This window comes from Delphinus delphis, chromosome 15, assembly GCF_949987515.2.
Source record: "Delphinus delphis chromosome 15, mDelDel1.2, whole genome shotgun sequence".
In the NCBI taxonomy this organism is placed as follows: Eukaryota; Metazoa; Chordata; class Mammalia; order Artiodactyla; family Delphinidae; genus Delphinus; species Delphinus delphis.
Window position 1 is genome coordinate 21,968,231 of NC_082697.1, and position 21,171 is coordinate 21,989,401.

At 40.7% G+C, this 21,171-nt stretch overlaps 1 protein-coding gene across 4 annotated transcripts in view; it reads right to left on the reverse strand.

Moving 5' to 3' along the window:
• RPN2 (ribophorin II) overlaps positions 1–21,171 on the reverse strand; it is a 53,907-nt gene that overhangs the window by 12,831 nt on the left and 19,905 nt on the right. For all 4 annotated transcript variants that reach the window (XM_060030821.1, XM_060030820.1, XM_060030819.2 and 1 more), the window contains 6 exons: positions 20,246–20,380; positions 17,973–18,149; positions 16,348–16,466; positions 14,839–14,944; positions 3,115–3,206; positions 993–1,107 (listed from right to left, as the gene is read on the reverse strand). In XM_060030821.1, coding sequence (XP_059886804.1) covers positions 993–1,107; positions 3,115–3,206; positions 14,839–14,944; positions 16,348–16,466; positions 17,973–18,149; positions 20,246–20,380 — 744 coding nt within the window. The remainder of the gene's footprint in view (positions 1–992; positions 1,108–3,114; positions 3,207–14,838; positions 14,945–16,347; positions 16,467–17,972; positions 18,150–20,245; positions 20,381–21,171) is intronic.

Genomic DNA, 21,171 nt, shown 5'->3' on the forward strand with positions numbered 1-21,171 from the left:
ATTCTGAGAAGGAGGTGGGAAGTGCTAAGGGGCTGAAAAGTTAGTCGTGGCTAAGTGGCCTGACCGAGCTCTCTGGAGCTTGGGTGTGGAGGGAGGAGAAACAGAGAAGGGCCGGGACGGCGGTGCTGGCGGCAGCCACTCTGGGCCTGGGCACAAGCACAGTAGCTGCAGCTACAAGAAACAGAAAGCAAAAAGGTTTCCAAGTTGAGTCCACTCCCCTCCATGGTCTGTTTTGAAGCTGCCCCTCAGCATGGACACAAGTCCGCTAGCTCTTGCTGAAGTACTGCTACAAAGCACCTAAACCAAGGCCACTAGGTCCCACGTTCTTTCCTATCTTTCCACATTCAAAGTACTTCTCTGAACTTCCCTTTACAATACAACCGTGGATGGGGCAGGGCTCAGAGCAGTTATTCTCAATCAAGTGGGATGACAGAGGGAGGAAAGGAGGTGTCTGAGAGGACAAGGGCCATATCAGACTCTCTGGGGAAAAGATACAGTTTGAAAATCTTTTAAATAATAATTATCATTATGTTATATATGGAAAACAGAAATGAAGCCTATTGGTTTCATAACACGAGGGAGGCACGAGTTAAAAAGTGCTAGTTTTCAGATTCCTACAAAATCTGCTTTGGCCAGAACAAAAGCATACTTTGGGCTCACTTCCTAGGTTTTCCTTTTTTCAAAATTATTTTAATATATGTTTTTTAGTCAGAAAGAAAAAAGCCTCAATTAAGTGCTAATCTTCCTTAAATATATCTTTTCTATGCCAGCTAATCTCTTTAAAAGAAGAGTGCCTTCCAGGTTCAGGGTTACAACCAGTATAAGAGGGGCAGAGTGTCATGTGGGAGAACCCGATGGATTGTCAGGGTTCAGAGCGAAGATCTGAAAGCAGGAATTCGGAATTTTCTCGACTCAGTGTTATATACCACGGCAACAACTATCGTGTACATCAATGTTTCAGGCCAAGAGAACCGTCTGCGCTCTTTCCTGACCTGGTGAGGGGTGAGTTCAGCACCAGTGTTCACATCTACCAGCTGGAAGAATAAAGCAAAGTTCTGGTGGCTGTCTGCGATGAATGTGCCCTTGGCTTTGGCTGGGTAGGTCACCCTGAAAGAGACATTTATAAGGTAAGTTTTCAGAGAGGAGGATCTGCAGATCTCTGAGACAAGAGAGAAGAATACAAACTTCACTTCACTGCCTAATCCTCCCTCTCCCAATTGTAACACTTTTCTGTTGTGGACAGAGTGGAGAATTGTCTGTGGCCTGAGGGCAAATTGGATTGATAAAGCCAGGACTGAGAAAAGCACAGAATAAACTTTCATCAGGGTCTGGGGAAAATGCTATGCGCAGATGCTCCAGGCTTTCACTTCAAGGACCTAAGGATATCAACTCAACCAAGTCAGGCACCAATGGGGCTCACATGTCCCCATGCAAGCTCACAGGCGGACTGGAGGGCTCTGGCAAAACCACAAGGAGAAAAAAAAAAATCACAGGATCGACGTTAGCAGCATATGTGAGCAGGGTCGGGAGACTAGGAGGTAGGAGACGCAAAGGACAGAAGGGTATGTACAGTTTTTTCTTTTTTTTAATGCTGCATTTTTTTTCCTGGACACCGTTTCAATTTATTTTTCTGCCTGAAATTGAGCTTTAAAAAGTCATTCTCTCAAAAGGCAGGCTTGATGAGAAAACTCTTCTTTTCACAGCTATCTCCTGGGACTTTAGATTAAAATGGCCAGGGGATAAAAGACAAGCCAAGTGATTACAGAGCTCACAAGGGCCACGTTTCATGTTTAGGCTTTATATTTACTTATGAGTAATGCCAACTCTTTATCTATGTAGAGTATTAAACTTTGCAAAGCACTCTTACAGACATTATTTCAGTGGATTCTCAACAGTGCTCTCATTTCCAATGTCACTATAAAAATATCCAAGCCAGAGGCAGAAAGCCTAGCCCTTCCACGTGACTTAAAAGGAATGAATGAATGCTTAGCTTCTAGTCTCTGGCTAATATCCCATCTTCAAAACAGCCTCGAAGGTTCCCCTACTTTCTTTGGCATCTATAGCCACCCCAGTTGAGTAAATTTGGGGTCTGAACTACACCCAGATGTCTAGATGCCCCCTCCCCCCCGCACCCAATGAGGATCTGGGAGAGAGCTGAGAAATGGCTTCATACAATGTTCTGGCCCAACTCTGATCAATTACTAATGGTTACCTAGAAGTCTGTGTTAAAAAACATTCTGAAATACTTCCCTGGAAGTCCAGGGGTTAAGACTCTGTGCTCCCAATGCAAGAGGCACGGGTTCGATCCCTGGTCGGGGAACTAAGATCCCACATGCCACATGGTGCGGCCAAAAAAAAAAAAAAAAAAAAGATTCTGAGTTCAGCAGGAACAAATGCTGTGACTGATCAGTGATGCCCTCCATGGACTTGAGAAAGGGACTCACAGCCCTAGCGCTGGGTATCTGCCATCTCACTTCTAAGGACCTGTGAGATGTACAACTGATTTCAGGCTCACTGTGGGCCAAAGAGAGTTGACATGAGGCCCCTAAAAGCAAGTTCAAGACTGTGAAGATAAAGAGATGACATCAGAAAATAAATTAATACACTGCTTCCTCCATTAAGAAAGTCTTGTTTTAGGGAATTCCCCGGTGATCCAGTGGTTAAGACTCTGCACTTTCATTATCAAAGGTAAGGGTTAGATCCCTGGTTGGGGACCTAAGATCCCACAAGCCATGCAATGCGGCCAAAAAAAAAAAAAAAAAACCCCAAAGAAAGTCTTGTTTTAAAAAGAATCAACATCTGAACTAAATAATGTGCTTGGTAACACAGCTGACTGACGCAGACTTACATTCTGAGGTAAGCTCCTTACCTCGCTGTGGACTGTTAATAAACAGTTGCTCAGGGACTGATCACTGATATAGACAACCCCCAAATTTGTCTGGATGCCAAGCAGCACCCTGATGCAGTGCCAGAGGAATGACAGCCTCTTTCATCTGGAGTACAAGCTGGGTCACTGCTGACACAGAAATGACATCTGAAGGGGCTCAGTGCCTAGGCATGCTCCTCCCAGCTCAAGCCTGGAATCTCCCTGTACCCAGGAGGCATCCCACCTACCGCGTGGTTTTGGGTGCAATGCTCTGATCCTTATCCACAGTGGAGAGATCGACATTTGTGATGCCAACTTCAGTGGAAATCTTGACTCTGAGCTAGGGTGAAACACAGAAGAAAATCGCCAAGTCAGCTGGTGAGTATACCAGGAATTAATATACATATCCAAATTTTTCTCTTACTTGTGAGTAAAGGCATGAAAATAATCCTAGGACAGGAGTCTTCAATGATTTTAGTAAAACTGACCCATCCCAGTAGTATTTCTACCTCTTCCATCTTGAGGCCTAAAAGTAACTCCTTGATTCTTATCCCTTCTTCCTTTCTTTGGCCTTGAATGAATGGTATATATTAAAAAAGAAACAAAAAGAAAAAAAGTAGGTATCTTCATGTGTACTTTAAAATAAATAAGGGAGAAACTCCTTAAGTAGTAACCTTCAAATAATTTAAATCAACAAGTACTCAATTCTAATGACAGCTAATGTTTATTGAGTGTTTACTATGTGAAAGACACTGGCCTTCTAAAGATTATCTCATTTAATCCTCACCACAACTCTAAGGTAGTGCTATTTCAGATGAGGAAATTAAAGATTAGAGCAATGAAGCCATTCACTCAAGTTCAGATAGCTAGTAAGGCAGAGCCAGGGTTCAGGCTCAGGCATCCTGACTTAGAGTCCACGTTCTTAGGCACCTTCCTGTCCAACTTCCCAGCCAACACTTAAGTTTGTGCCAAGCAGACTACAGGTCTGCCCAGGAAGATTTAAGAAGCTATGGCAGTCATCTCTGCCATCCACCAAGTACTTCTGCTTCTCCTTCTGAGCATGTGGCAGAAATGTACTTCCCTGCCCTCCTGGAGTCAGGTATGGCCATGTGACTGGCTCTGCCCAGAAGCGTGTCACTTCCAAGTGGAAACTTAAGAGTCGGTTTGTGATTCTCTTCTCCTCTGACATGGACATAGACGACCTACAAAGGAGCTTGCTACTTCAGCCTGGGTCCTGGAGTAAGGGCAACGTGAAGCAGAGTCTCCAGCTGACACATTAAAGATACCTTGCATGGGCAAAAAAGAAACTTGTTTTAAGCCCCTGAGATTTGGAGTTTGTTACAAGCACAAACCAGTCCATCTTAACTCTTAGGTTGCTTTAATTCTATACGTTCCCTATAAACATTTTCACAAAGAGGGGCCAGCCAATGCTAGTAAACAAGAAAAATTTAAAAATTAGATTAAAATAAACATAAAATTCCAAAAGAGACAGAAAACATGCTAAAAGTCTACCTCAAGGGAAATTTTTTATTTTTTTATTTAAATTTTTTATTTAAAATCTAAGTTTGAATGTGCAAATTATGCAATCCCAAGGCACTTTTAATGTGTAAACATATCTGTGAGACTTCCAAATATTTGATAAGCTTGAATGTAATGCTTAAAGAGATCCTTGCCACACACACTGGTTTACAGTCTAAGTTAGGATCAAGGAATAGAGATAGAAGGCTGGGCAAATAATTGAAGGAGAGCTTCAGCATTTTTCTGAAGTGCACTATCAAGGTGTGAGAACCTCAAATCAAGGGCAAAGAAGAAAAATTTAAAAGAGATAAAGATAGCGATCAAGTAATTCCTTTTAACAGCCTCCATAATAACTATTTTGTGACAACAACCTCAATTATCAGGTTGAATAGGGGTGTTCTGTTTTGCTTAAAAAAAAAAAACAAAAACCCTAAATGTAAAAGACTACCAAAGGCTATAAGCATATTATTACCTCCTACTTTTGAATACACAGCTGCCTATTGGCAGAATTATATTTAGCATCATAGCTTGTCACTGAATCTAGGCAACTGGGTGAACTACGGTGGGGGGTGGGGGAGGGAGGGGGAACAAATGGCCTTCAAGTTGAATAAACCACCAAGGAGAGGGCTGGTATCCTCCACTTTGGCTCTTGGGCGCTCTGCTGAGCCAACAGCTTCACAACTCATACAGGGCTTGGAACCAGAGCCAACTTTGCTGTTATAAAGCTCAACCCAGAGAGGCACTAACAGCACTTCCATTTGAAGAAAAACTGGAATGGACGGCTCAAGCAAAGAAGTAGCCAAAGAGCTTTGATTTTTAGCAAGACACCCCACTGAGACCACTTCCCTATATCCCCCTAGAGCATCTGGAACACCTAGGTGCAGGGACAGACAGAGATGGCAAGATGCACTTCCTGTCCCAAAGGGAAGCATAAAGGCAAAGCTAAATTATAACAGACCAGGCTGCTGCTTTAATGCAGGGATGGACAAAGTGCTATGGAAGCACAGCAGAAGGAACTGTGACCCAAGTCGGCCTCAGGCAGCCCTTGTTTGGGGAGTGGGAAATGTGTAGCAGGAGGGCTTAGGCAGTCCTCTGGTTTCAGGAGAAGCATGAGTTTAGCAATACTCCATGCTATAAAAATAATCTGTTTTCACGGGTAATTACTCTGCAATCTTCATCACCATTAACTAGGTAATTCCCTCTTCACTTCTGCGACTCATTCTCTTAAGGACTCAATCATTTAATTTGTAAGTGTGATTTTAAAATCATCATCCCACCTAAATGTCCATAAAGAGGAGACTAGTTAGAGAAATAATGACACACACATACACTTTGAACTACTATGGAGCAATTAAAAAGAACAACGTAGGTGTCTGTGGACTGATATGGAGACCACCTCCTACTTTTGAATACACAGCCATCTATTGGCAGAATTATATTTAACATCGCCTGTCACTGAGTCCAGGCAACTGGGTGAATTATGGCAGGGGAGTGGGGGGGTGAGGGGTGGGGGGAGGCCATCAAGTTGAATAGACCCCAAGGGGAAAGCTGGAAACCTCTACTTTGTAACAAAAGCAAAGAACACAACTCTTCATAGAAGGATTACTTTTGTGTAAATAAGAAAGGATATGCATACATTCAATGATATGGGCATCCTTCTTTTTCAAAGTATATACAGTTAACTGTTACTAATGGATTCCTCTAAGGCAGCGGGTCCCCAACCATTTGGCACCAGGGACCAGTTTCATGGAAGACAATTTTTCCACGGGTGGGGGTGGGGGTGGGGGAGTGGGCGGGTGGATGGCGTGGCTCAGGCAGTAATGCGAACTATGGGGAGCGGCAGATGAAGCCTGGTTTGCTTGCTGGTCAGCCGCTCACCTCCTGCTGTGCGGCCTGGCTCCTAACAGGCCGCGGAGTGGTACTGGCGGCTGGGGACCCCTGCTCAAAGGAGAGGGACTGGACTGAAGGGATGAGAGAAGGCTCTAATGTTTCATTATATACCTTTTTGCAGTTTGAATTTTTTTAACTACATGCATATTTTACTCCTATTTTTTTTTAAATAGGGATTGGGACTTCCCAGGTGGCACAGTGGTTAAGAATCTGCCTGCCAATGCAGGGGACACAGGTTCAAGCCCTGGTCCGGGAAGATCCCACATGCCACGGAGCAACTAAGCCAGTGTGCCACAACTACTGAGCCTGTACTCTAGAGCCCGTGAGTCAAAACTACTGAAGCCTGAGCGCCTAGAGCCCATGCTCCACAAGAGAAGCCACTGCAATGAGAAGCCCACACACTGCAACAAAGAGTAGCCCCTGCTTGCCGCAACTAGAGAAAGCCCGCGCACAGCAGTGAAGACCCAACACAGCCAAAAAATAATAATAAATAAATAAATAAAAATAAAATAGGGATTATCTGAGCATTGGCATTGTGTGACAAATACTTTCTTCTTTATAAATGATTCTGTATTAAAAAGTACCACTCAGGGACTTCCCTTGTGGTCCAGCGGTTGAGACTCTAGGCTTCCAATGCTGGGGACACAGGTTCGATCCCCGGTGAGGGAACTAAGATCCCACATGCCATGCAGTACGGCCAAAAAAAAAAGTACCACCCAATAAATATGATTTAAAAGACAATCACTCTCCCTTTCAACAGATGAATAAACACAAACATGTTTAAAGACTTGTGTAAGGCTCCTCAGTGTATCCTAATTATAGTGATAAGGAAGCCATCAACTTGTGGGTTTTTACTTAGAATCCTGACTATAAACTTACAATAATAACACGGTCACTAAAGCCTGCTAATCAAGATTCAACTGTGTTTGTTCTGAAGACATTGTAAGCATTCACGGTACAGACACATGGAATAATGAAAGGGCAAACTGCAGTGAACTCAAGTCATTTTGGGTTTGCTCTCAGCCCTAATTTTAAAAGGCCTCCTAAGTTACAGCTTTCTGTGTTGCACAGAAACACCGTAGGGCTGTTCTTAAATAAGGAACCATTTAAAACAAGTCCTTCCACTCCTAAAATCTTATTACAAATGGGTCTCTGGAAACACTGAAAAGAAAAGCATTTTTATGCTACTCTCTTAAAGCAAATTGAGGTTTTTTCAAAACCCTGTTGTAAAGAGTTCAGAGTAGGATCCCTGTTGGTTAGCTGCTTCTTCCTTCAAACTAACACTGCAGGATTAGTTTTTATAATAAGAAAGGGACTTGTTTAGCCACTTTAAATGCAGCTAAACCTGCTTTACAGTGCATCAACTAGTCCTTCTTTTGCCTGTACTGCACGCCACATACACCCCAAAAAATGTTTTAACGCCAAGAAATGCAGTCTTTCTGCTGAGAGTAATAACCTCCCTGTTTAGCTCATTACTGTCAAAAATGATGGTGCATTAGGGGCAATTAATGCTAATGACAGCTTCTAAAACCCATGCTTCCCCTGACAGCAAGTCCAATGTCAATGAGTGCTATTACAGGCCCTCCACACCAAACCACCATTAATGCACTCTGACCAATGTCAAGCATCTCCCAGGAGAGTAAACAGGACCTGCTGACCCGCTCTGAGGCTCTAAGCATGACTATTACTGAAATTACAAAGTAAAGTTGCATATGTGACAGAGGTCAGAGCATGCACGTGCACACAGGCAGGCACACACACACAAACACATGCGCACACACACATAAAGCTTAACATAATGAAGAGAGATCTTTAACGCTTACTCCATCACTGGGAAGGAAAAGGACAGCAATGGCCTCTATGGGAGCTTACTATCATTGCATGAGTAACAGCTATTAGCCATTTCTGTTACTTTGTACTTATTTAATTTTTCCAACGACCATAGAAACGCTTGTGCAAACACCAGATTTGATGTAACAAAAAGCCAAGCTGTAACAATAATCAAGACAACATAGTACTGGTATAAGGATAAAAATATAGATTAATGGAATATAACTGCAACCATTTATGGTCACACTGATTTTTTTTTTTTTTTTTTTTGTAGCTGGCACGAAAATAGTTTATTGGGGGAGCCCCGGAAAGGGAAAGGGATCGGGGGGGAAAGGGCTGGAATGTGGGGACTCTGCCCTATTCTCTTCAGGAAATAGAGCAAATGGGGAGCTGTCAGACAGTACCTGGGGTGCCAAAACAAGTCAACAGGGAAAGAACAGTCTTTTTGACAAATGGTGCTGGGATAACTGCACATCCACATGTAAAAGGAGGAAGATGAACCCCTACCTCACACCACATACAAAAATTAACTTAAAATTGATCAGAAACCTAAATGTAAGAGCTAAAATTACAAACTTCTTATAAGAAAACTTAAGAGTAAATCTTCATGCTCTCAGATTAGGCAACGGTTTATTAGATATGGCACTTAAATCACAATTAATGAAAGAAAAATAAAGATATTGGACTTCATCAAAATTAAAACCTTTTGTGCTTCAGAAGACAACATCAAGAAAGGGAAAAGACAAGCTACAGACTGTCAGAAAATATCTGTGAATCATATATCTGATAAAGAACTTGTATTAAGAATATATACAAAAAAAAAAGAATATATACAGAACTCTTATAACTCAAGAACATAAAAAGACAAACAATGTAATAAGAAAAGGAAAAAAGAAGTATATAGATTAGGAAGGAAGAAATAAAGAGACAAAATAAAATATTTTTAATGGGGAAAAGACCTAAATAGATATTTCTCCAAAAAAGACATATAAATGACCAAATAGCACATAAAAAGATGCTCAATATCATTAGCCATCAGAGAAATGCAAATCAAATCACAATGAGATTCCATTTCACACCCATCTAGGATGGCCAAAATGAAACAGACAGATAATAAATAACAAGAGTTGGTAAGGATATAGAGAAATTGGAACCCTCACACATTGCTGGTGGGGATGTAAAATGGTGCAGCTTCTTTGAGAAAGAGTTTGCCAGTTCCTCAAAAAGTTAAACATAGAGTTATCATATGACTCAGCAATTCCATTCCTAGGCATAAACCTGAAAGAACTGAAAACAGGTGTTCAAACAAAAACCTGTACATGAATGTAAATAACAGCATTATTTATAATATCCAAAACATGGAAATATCCCAAATGTCCATCAAGTGATGAATGAATAAACAAAATGAGGTATATCCACACAATGGAATACTAAATTATTTAGCCATAAGAAGGAATAAAGTACTGATACATGCTACAGCATGAATGAACCTTAAAAATATTATGCTAAGTTAAAAACACAAAAGGCTACATATTTTATTATTCCAGTTACATGAAATGTCCCAAATAGGCAAACCATAGAGACAAAAAGTAGGTTAGTAGTTGCCAGGACTGGGAGGAGGATATATTCCTATAGCATAAGGAGTGTCTACAAATAGACACAGGGTTGCTTTTTGGCGGTGGTAAAAATGCTCTGGAATTAGATGGTGGTAGTGGTTGCACAACTCTCATCTAAATATACTAAATATGTTGAATTATATACTTTTACTGGGTAATTTTATGGTATGTGAATTACATATATCCTCAGTAAAGCTGTTATTTGAAAGAAAAAAGGAAGCTACTTTGTGTAGGGTAAAAGGCTCACCCCTAGAAGATGAATTACCATAGTTCTAAGGGCCTTGGAATGTGGGGAAACATCTTTAATGTTTAGACCACTCCATCCTTTTCTTCTTTTAAGTGGTCTGAGATGGAAGCTAAGCACTGAAAAAATAAGATTTGGTCTCTGCCCATAGGGAGCACCCAGCCCAGTGAAAGAGCAACACTTATAAGCAAACAATAGTAATACAATGTAGCAAGAACAATTATGGACAGGGTGTAAAATACTACAGCAACAAAAATAAACCAAGTAGACAAGCCCTAAATATACGGGGAAAAAAACTTTAAAACTGTTAGAAGACAATATTAGAGACTATCTTTTTTATCTTGGAGCAGCGTAGAATTTTTTAAAGACACAAAAAGTAAAATCTAGGGAAAAAAAGACTTAAATTAGGCTTCATTGAAATGAACTTCAGTGCATCGAAAGATGCCATAAAGCAACACTGAGGGACAATGTCTGATGCTTATAACTAGGGATTTACTAATATACATAGCTCCAGAATATATGTAGCTCCTAAAAATCAATAATTAAAAGACTAACAAACCAAAAGAAAAAGACAAAAGATACACGACAATTCACAGAAGAAGAAACCTAAATGGTCCATAGACACAAGAAAAGATGCTCTATCTCACTAGAAACCAAAGAAAAACATTGAAACAACAAGATAACCAATTCCTATCCATCAGATTATCCAAACTCATAATAGCAAATACTGGTACAAATATGAAGAAAAGAGCAATTTGGCAAAACCTAATAAAGCTGGAAGATGAACATACCCTACGATCCCACAACTTCATTCTAGATAAACAAAATGTGCATAAGCAAACGTACTAGGATATTCACAGCAGCATTGTCTGTAACAGTGAAAGTCTAAATGTCCAACAGAAAATGAATTAATAAATCTGATGCATTCATAAAAGGAAGACAATTTTATGAAAATTTTTCATATTTATCCATACAGCTCTAGTTCTACGTGCGTAAATATGGCTAGTTGTCTTTAATATTGAGTGAAAACAAGCAAATTGCAAGAGGATACATATAGTATAATGAAGCATATAAATTTTGGTAAGATGGAAATCAATGCAATAAATTGCTTAAAAATACATATGTAGCAGAAATATAAAAACTGGCATTGGAACATACACCTCAAATCTGGGGAAAGAGGAAGAAAAAGTGAGGAATACACAGAGAGCTTAAATTCAATCTACAGGGCTTTATTTCTTACCAAAATAAAACAAAGGAGAAAAACATAGCAAAATGTTAGGGCTTGAGGGAGATGAGTGGCCAGTAGGTATATGACAATCATTATATTATTCTTTGTTCTTTTCTGTAGCTTTTAAATAGTCCAAAATAAAAAATAAAATAAAATTAAAATCCTATGGGAGCACAGATGAAGGAGCAATATTTGAACTAGACCTTACAGAATGAGTAGTTCAGCAAGGGAGGGGAAGAACATTCCCCATGGAAGAAACAAGAGAAGTCCAAAGGCTTTACGTGTACTGGGCACATAAAATGTATATGAGGATGAGTATGTGGTCAAGAGCAGCTAGAGCTGAGGGGATGGGGATGCAGCCACAATGAAGGATGCGCATGTGCTCTGTGGAGGACCTTCTAAAGCCACAATGAGGAGTCTAGACCTTATTCACAGGCAATAGAGAACCAAAGAAATGTTTAACTAGGGGAACACTGTGATTTTATAATTCTAGTGGTGTTTACGGTGCTTATTAAATGGAAGGGGCAGAGACTGAAGACAGTGAAACTGGCTGGAAACTACATATCTACCTACTTGGGATCTACCCAAGTAGGAAAACTGGGGCTGAAGAACAAAGGAATCATGCAACTTAAAGGAATCATTCCACTTAAAGGTGGAATCGACATGGCGACTGACCAGAAGTGGAAAGAAAGGAAGGGTTAAGAATGGCTGTGATGTATGGGTATGGCACTTATATTGGATATGTTGTTATCAAGATTGTATAGGTAGAAGGAAGGAGGTTTCAGGCCAAAAAAAAAAAAAAAAAAAAGTTTGCCTTTCAATGTGCTCAGTTGCAAATAAGGCCCCTTAATGCAGGAAACTAAAATTGAAAGAATCTGGATTTTCAAGGTTCAAGGTACACACTACAATCATTTCTATCCAAATCTTGTGTTAGTGAATGGAGTAGGATCAGATGTCTCCTGCCCAAAAAGGTCAGACATGAGGTAGAGAAAAGGCAGAGAGACTAGAGTTCCAGAAAATATCCTTTCTGCCAAACTTTTAATATAAATGTTTAATCTAACTATGTTAAGTAATGCCCCACTTTTGAAAAGGTCAAATTTTCTAGCTGCCTTGTCCTTTCAGTAAAAGAAAGTGACATAGGGGCCAACCTGAGGAGCTCTCCAAAGGCCAAATTTGGGATAATATGAGCAAAAAAAATAAAAGATGACAGTAATGGATTATAACCTACAGAGTAAAATAAGTATCCATGAATCCAAAGTATTATACGTAACTGAATAACTAAATGCAGGGGAAGGGGGACAGCTTTTTCTTACAGTAGAATTCCAATTAATAATGTAGAAAGAATGAAAGAGAAAATCACCTCTTGGCAAACACCACATTAATAACTCTTACAGGCAAGATCATCAGGATATTTGCAGAGTCTCAAAATATCACTCCACCAGACACTTAATTATAAAGCAGAAAAACAGCAACTTTACAATGGAGAAACCTAGCAGACACCACCTTAACCAAGTGATCAAGGTTACCATCACCAGCAATGAGACATATCAACAGCATATACTGCCTCATAGGATACACTGAGAAGGAGCATCACTTTTGGTGTATTCTCGCCAAAAATGCATGACCTGAATTTAATTAAGAGGAAACATCAGACAAACCCAAAGTGAGGGACATTCTACAAAGTAACTGGCCAGTACTCTTCAAAAGTGTCAAGGTCACAAAAGACAAACTATCCTAAATTGGAGGAGAGTAAAAGGGCATGACAACTAAAGGAATATGTGATCCCAGGTTGAATCTGGGACCAGAAAAGGGACATCAGTAAGATACCTAGTGGAATTTGAATGAAGACTATATAGATTAATAGTATTGTATCATTATTAATTTCCTTGTATTGACAATAATATTACAGTTACATAAGATGTTAACATTTGGGGAAGCTGGGTAAAGGGTATACAGGAATTCTTCATATTATTTTTACAACTTAAGATTGAAATTGTTTCAAAATGAAAGCGTTTCATTAAAAAAGAAAAGTGAGTGGAAAATGACATTTGAATAGTGAAGAAAATAGCTGTCACAAACAGCATATATTTAACTATTCGGGAAAGGCACTGTACTACTTCAAGTTCCCCTGACCCAACAGAATGCATGACAATGTGGTCAAGTAGGTGCAACAAAGACACAGTGGCAGAAACATTAAGAAATGACAGCAGTAAGGACAAAGTAATATTATAAATAGGCCAGGAGCTGGAGCTGCACACAGCTCTGCAGCCTCTAAGCTAGCTCAATATTCACTAGGGCACAGTGACTAAACCAGTATTGTGCAGGGGATCCACCCAAGCACAGACAAGCTGGAGGTTTTGGACAAGTTACTCTACCCCTCTGGGTCTCGTCTGTGAAATGAAGAGGACTCCACGCATCTGCTAGGATTGTTGTAAGAATAAAATAAGCAAAAGCACATAGAACTGTACTGTTCATGTCACAGGCTTTCAATGAAGGGTTCATACTTATGATCCTAAGCCAGAATAAGAAGAGGTTAAACCATATCCCATAGTTTAAAAAGTAGGAAAATACGTAATTCATCTTAAATAAACTTCTACCCAAAAAGGTTAAAATGAAAGCTACAGTGCCTGAAGGGGCAAACTTCAATTAGCTAGGAAAACCACTAATGTGAAATACCACATTCCCACAAAGCATCAGATAAGTGAGGCATAGCTTTCCATCCTTAAAGCCACGTGGATTGGGGCTTCCCTGGTGGCGCAGTGGTTGAGAATCTGCCTGCCAATGCAGGGGACACGGGTTCGAGCCCTGGTCCGGGAAGATCCCACATGCCGTGGAGCAACTAAGCCCATGCGCCACAACTACTGAGCCTGTGCTCTACATCCCGTGAGTCAAAACTACTGAGCCCACGTGCCGCAACTACTGAAGGCCACGCGCCTAGAGCCCGTGCTCTGCAACGAGAGAAGCCACTACAATGAGAAGCCCGCACACTGCAACGAAGAGTAGCCCTCACTCACCGCAACTAGAAAAAGCCCACGCGCAGCAGCGAAGACCCAACACAGCCAAAAATAAATAAATAAATTTTAAAAAACCACGTGGATCTTCAACAAAACTAGAGTCAGCTAAACATCTGAAACATAGTTCGTTATGAAGGATTACCAATTTTCTTTTGTACTTTACCCAGACAGACTCACTATGGTGCTACAGGTCACTTGATGCTTTTGATCCCCTAATTAGCATCAAGCACTTTTCTAAATCTATCATGGGGAATAAAACAAAAAAAAATTTTTAATTAAAAATAAATAAATAAATCTATCAAGGCCAACCACAGAAAACATCTCAAGAATATTTATACCTCAGTGGAATTATGGGTGATTTTAATTTTTTCTACTTCCTAAATTTTATGTAAGATAGTAATGCTAAATTATAATGGAAAATGAACAATTTACAAATAAAAGAAAACTTGCTATGATCAAGTTCTTGGCTAAGTCTGTCAAACAGCACAGTTCAAACCTATCCCTCTCAACATATTCACGTTAACTTGGTCATAAGTGAAGTCAATATACCAGATGGTTAATGCTATGTGCCTGTTTGGTCATTTCCTTGTGTATATTAACATGGAGATGGGGACAACAAGAAAAGCACTTACCTCTACAGTATTTGCAATATAACGGTTGTCACCTTCAACTTTGACAGAGAAGTCATAATAGCCACTGGAAAATTTGACATTCACAAAGTTTAGCTCAAAAACATCCCTGTTAAGAATGACAGTGGGGTTAGCAAGAACTCACATAGGAAAGTCACAAATATAACAAACGGCCTACAAAGTGAGGCATTCCTTGAGATGGTCCAGGGCTGCACCACTTCTTCACTTTTCAACTTCCCACCCGCCTGGGCCACCTCCTGCTCAGTTACAGATTATAATGAGGGGCAAACTTCAAAACGATCTAAAATGACCTCCTTTTTCAAGTCTCGAAAGTCTTCTTTTCATTTTCCCCCCCTCGCAGCTCCTAAAAATCCCACCTCCTTCGGGCAAGTCTTCCACAACTAAATGCAAAACAGCTAAGTCTACAGTAGGATACCAATTACGTTAAAAAAAACAAAAAAAAGTAGAAATGTTCAAAGAGGTTGGTGTAGGGTAGTATAATTGTAGGTAACTTTCTGCATTATTTCTACTTTCCTGTGCTTTGTGAATTTCCTAAAAAGGATACATCTTATTTTTAATTTAATTTTAAAATATTAGTTTTTATTTTAAAGGGGAAAAAAAGGTAGAGAATTCTTAACTCTAACTACATGGCAAAACCCTCAATGTCATTTACCATTCTACTGATCATTCGTAAAAATGATTTTGCTTTTCAGCCACATAGCACAGGGATATCAGCTCAGTGCTTTGTGACTGCCTGGAGGGGTGGGATAGGGAGGGTGGGAGGGAGGGAGACGCAAGAGGAAAGAGATATGGGAACAAATGTATATGTATAACTGATTCACTTTGTTATAAAGCAGAAACTAACACACCATTGTAAACCAATTATACCCCAATAAAGGTGTTAAAAAAAAATGATTTTGCTTTTTAATTTCACATATTGCCTATGTATCTTTACAACTGTGTAAGAAATGCATTTTCTCTCTAAAACTCAGTTCCCAATCTCATTAACTTACTAATTTAATACTTAACGAAGTTTCATATAAAAACTGACCCTGGGCTTCCCTGGTGGCGCAGTGGTTGGGGGTCCGCCTGCCGATGCAGGGGACGCGGGTTCGTGCCCCGGTCTGGGAGGATCCCACGTGCCGCGGAGCAGCTGGGCCCGTGGGCCATGGCCGCTAAGCCTGCGCGTCCGGAGACTGTGCTCCGCAACGGGAGAGGCCGCAGCAGTGACAGGCCCACGTATCGCAAAAAAAAAAAAAAAATTGACCCTTAATTTTTAAAAAAATTTACATAACAATAACACAGCCACTGAAGATAAGACTATAGAAGAATATTAATCCTATGGGGGAAATGTTCATGACATATTATTATAAATAAAGCATAATCCTAAATTTAGGTAAATTTGGTTTTATGATCTTGGTAATAACCACATAAATCTGGGTTATACTGGCTGCAGGCTAACTTTCCAAAACAAGTATATTGGCACCCTACAGAGATGTGCTCAGTTCTTACCCCACAGGGGTGAACGATGTCTTCTGGAGGACTGTGGCTCTGGAGGCAACGGATTTAGCGTGTTCTAGTTTAACAGTGGCCTGAGTCAGAGGCTGGGACAGAACATTGGTGACCTGCAACTGGAAATAAATTTTAAAATTGTCTGTAGCAACAAAAGCTGAGGGAGTACAGATTTTGCTTCTAGGGTGGGTGCTTCATCCACAGGGAGCAAGCTCTGCCAGGAAAGAACCATCTTGTTTTAGAAAACCATCACTGACCTTTGGTCTACTATCTATGGGAAATCAAATACAGGAAAACACAATTAGTTTGGGAATGGGACAGATTACAGAATGTTAGCGGTGGGGAAGATCTTAAAGATGATCTTACCCAATGATCTCATTTTTCAGATGAGGAAACCAGAGCCCAGGGAAACGTAAGGACTGGCTCCAGATCACACAGTTAATGATCCCCTGATCTACCCACTCTACTTCACTACTACAGTATCTTTAAAAAACAAAATTATTAGCAAGAAAAATAGGAAGGTATGGGCAATGGGAAAACTGAAGTAATATGGATAACACAGTAATAACACTCATTTGTTTAAAGTCGACTATTTGCCAGATACCAGGCTAGGCTCTTATATATATCCTCCCACCGATCGTCTGAGACATAGCAGAATCTATCTTTATTTTACAGATGAAGAAACTGAGGCCACAAAGAGGTTACAAGACTGCCAAAGGCCACATGGCTAAGGACTCAAACCCCAGCCTACCTAGCTTCAAAAGCCAGTATTTTTTTCTACTTTGCTCTCTTAGCTCCCCCTAACTCATGGTGAACTATGCTAATCAGGTTAGTTCTCACCCCAGTCTTTGCTGAGGGGATGTGACTTGTAGGTAGGGAGAGAAGAGGCAACTTTGGAATACGGGGCACTTCTTCAGGAGAGTATCTGTAGGGTCCTCTGAAGCAGAAGAACTTATGGGGAACCCGTGTGTTTAGACATAAATAAAATGCTAACTTTTTATAAAGATTTTAGCTTATTCCTGGTTTCCAAACAATAGCAACAAATGCCTCATTATGACGAATGGAAAACTCTAAACGTGTGCATTTTGCTCTATTCAGAGAGTTAACACACCAAAACATTCCGTGCTTATTGCTGAGTGAGAGGGATGGCTATGTTCTGAAGAGGCAGAAAGATACACTGTCGGCTCCAAGGAAGAAGAGACCTGATATTGATTTTAACAACTATAAGTACCAGAATTACCTGGGAATTTAAAACGCTGTCTTAAAATAATATATTTACAAAGTCTGGGTACTGGAAAATACATTTTAGAAGTAAGACTTCTCTATACATCTGTACTTACAAATCCAGAAATGCAATTTTCTAGCACTTAGTTTAGTTTAGTGAAAGCTATACTATTTAAAATACTCTGACGGTAATTCCCTGGCCGTCCAGAGGTAAGGACTCCACACTTTTGCTTGAAGGATTCTGTGACTAGTTCACCCAGTGGCCATCCCCATTTGCTCTTCATTTAAGGGGTCTGTCCTCACGGGGGTTACAATCAGCTGTGTACCAGTCTTTGGATTTCTGGAAGGCTTACACTGGAAACAGCAATCAGAGCAGCGCATGTGGGGCATGGAAGTCATACCCGTAGGACAGCCTGTTCCTGAGTGTAGGAAGGAGAGCCCTCAGGCACAACCACAACAGGTACATGGAAGCGATTCTGGGAGAGTGCAGCGGCAGCAGAGGCCACACTGAAGGCTTCTGAGAGTGACTCAAAGTTCTTCTTGCTGAAGATGGCATTCATTAGCTGGATGACCTGATCCTGAAAGAAAAGGAAAATGCAGCAGTCAGACAGGTGGCCAGCCACCCCTCCCTCCCCACCTGGCTCAAGTCATTCCTTATCTTTTTCTAGGCGTTCACTTGGAAGGTCTTTTAGCCAGTAACCCAAATTGGTAGGTGTGGGGGAAGCACATATTCTGCATTTAAGCGTAAAACTTGAATTTGGTTGTTTTTTTCCATCTTCTAGTACAAACTGAAATTAATGCATTTATCTGTCAACCATTTATGGATGCTTACTATACAAATGCAAGGTACTTCTAGATAACTACTGAGATATGAAACTATATTATAAAACACCTATAGCAGTACCCATTTGTTCCATACCTGTATGTGCCAGGCACTGTGACAGGTGCTTTACAAGCATTAACTCAAATCTTGACAAAAATCCTGAAAAGACTGATATCAATCCTTTCCAAATAAGGAAACTGAGGCTAAAGGAAGTTAAGTTACTCCTACAAGTTACGATGGAAAGAAAAAAAGCAGGACCCAAATTCACATGTAGGTCTGTTTGTCTCCAAAGTCCTTCCACAATAAAATATGTCCTTTCTTGATTTCCCTCACCCTCCCACCCAAGCTCCCTTCCTTGCCAACCCACCTCTAAGCAGTATGCTGGGGCTAAGTTGGTGTTTACAAGACCAAACTTCACAGCCAAAGTGTACATTAGAAAGAAACTAAAATAACTCTCCATTAAGAACTAATGGGCTGCTTAGAGGGGAAAACGGAAAGCAATTTTTTAAAAAAGTAGAACCTAAAAGGCATTATTAAAATTCTAGAGGTTGTTTGCTTAAGAGGAAACATTTTCCACTTCAATCAGTTTCGTTTTTTAAAATCTACCGTCTAACAAAAGAGTTCCCTGTTCCCGAAAGTGTTATTCACAGTCAACATGAAATAATTTTCTTTAATTGTACCAATTACATTTTCCATCAGTAAGCTGTTGACATATTAAAATGGGGGAGTGTTCACCAGAATCGTTATGTCAAAAGCAGTGACAGCAAAATTATCCCAGCCAAATACCTGGTTAGTAGCAGCTTGGGAATAAAGCAAGAAAAAGTTTAAGTTGTTTTATGTAGAATATCGCCAATTCATATACTGTACTGTGTATAGGAGAATCCCGAAATGATTTGTACTATAAGACCCACATTCTTGCACTTTCACCCGTAACAGAAATTTAAATAGAGTGTGGTATCTCCAGGTCTCCTAAACTTAGGATGAAGGAAAAGACAACATAAAAAGGCCAATACATGAATAAATTATTAGATCATATCCTCCAGAGAAAATACAAAATTAATTCAAATTACTCAAGACAGGTAATTATTTACTGTTTACTTGAAACTCAGCACAGAACTCACAATGCATTCATAATTCACAAAAGAAGTGCAAGTTCTGACTTGGAACCCAAATCTTTCCTCCTAAAATTAAAACAGCAGCAGCTTGTATTTTAAGTCCTTTAGATCAAGGGTTGGTAACCTTACAAACAAGTGGTACAAAGAGGGTCCTACTCACAAGACTTCCCACACACATTCCAACTAAAGGTTCTTTCAGGTTAACAAGCTCCTCTTGAAAGAAAGAAAAGAATTAACTCTTGGTGGATGTCTGGTAGACACACATGCCTCTCAGTGAACTATGTCAATCAGCACAGATTAGCTCAGACTTAGGCACTGCTGAGGGTCAGTGGGGAGAGAGCAGAACAGGCAATTCTGAAGTACAGGGCACTTCTCAAGAGAAAGAGGATTTGCACAGGCCACCAGCATGGAAAGCATTCATGAGACAAGCAGTAAGGAGCATCAGGAAGGAATGGGAGGTGGATCGAGAGTAATACACTTGGCCTTCTTGTCTCTACCTCATGATGTGTCTGTACGCCATTTAAAGCAAGTATAACAATTTCTTTACACGTCTATCCCACTGACAACCAGTTTCTCAGGAACAGGCTTTACATTTTTCTGTTTCTCATTCTCAATGCCTAACCCAAGACACCCCAAAGCTAACTGAATTGTCCTCTCTGAAAAAAGCTTCCCTTAGCAGATAAAGCCAACAACGCCTTTGGTTTTCACGCCCAAGAACTGTTATATAGACAGGCACCTCCTTAATGGATGGCTCGGTGCCCACGTGGTCCATGAGCTTGTAGGTGGCAGCCAAAAACAATGCCGTTGTTTCCAGTCCCTCTTCAAACTGAAGATACACACCTCCCAGTTCATCCAGGCGAGCAACAAGGTCCTGGCACAACAAAACAGAGGCAGAATGGAAGTCAAGTGATAACAGAGATGAGACGTACAAACCACTGTTACCCCAGTGCAGACGGTTTTGAGAAATCTCACTCTAAGTCTGCAGCCCACCTCAGTCACTTAGTGCTTTCTCAAAACAGGTGCTTAGGCAGAGAGTAACGTATATCATATGGGCATCTGAAGAGAACAGTATCTTCTGCAGCTCTCGGAGTGCTCCTTCCCTGACCCCTTCGACTCAAGCCCAAGCCCAGGAGTCATGGCACTGAAGGCACCAACTGCTCTGGGCAGAAGGCCAGTGGGCCCAGCCACAGTTCACCCTGGAAGCATCGTGACACAGATGGATTCGATGGCCATCCATTTGGAAACAACCTCCAGAGCAGAGCATTTCTCTTTCTTATTCAATGCTCTAAAGGATGAAGAGAGACATACTGCTCTCCTGGGCAACATGACGAGGCAGCTAATGTGCCTGTGGGGCATCCAGCGATGACACTGTCAGAGCGCCCGTCATCCCCGGCTCTGCGGTCCATGGAAGCAGTCTCTGAGCAGCAGGAGGTCGTGGGCAGTGGAAAGGGTAGTGGAATAACAAAAACCACAGTGACCACTTGCTGAGCACCAATTCTGTACTAGGCACTTTAGAACTTCGCTTGTTCCTAACCACCACCACGTAAGGAAAGTGAGGCTCAGACATTAATAATTTGCCTGAGATTACAAAGTAATAAGAAGTAGAAAAAAATTTGAAGTTCAGGTTTGTTAGGCTCTAAAATCTGTAGACTATGAGACTGT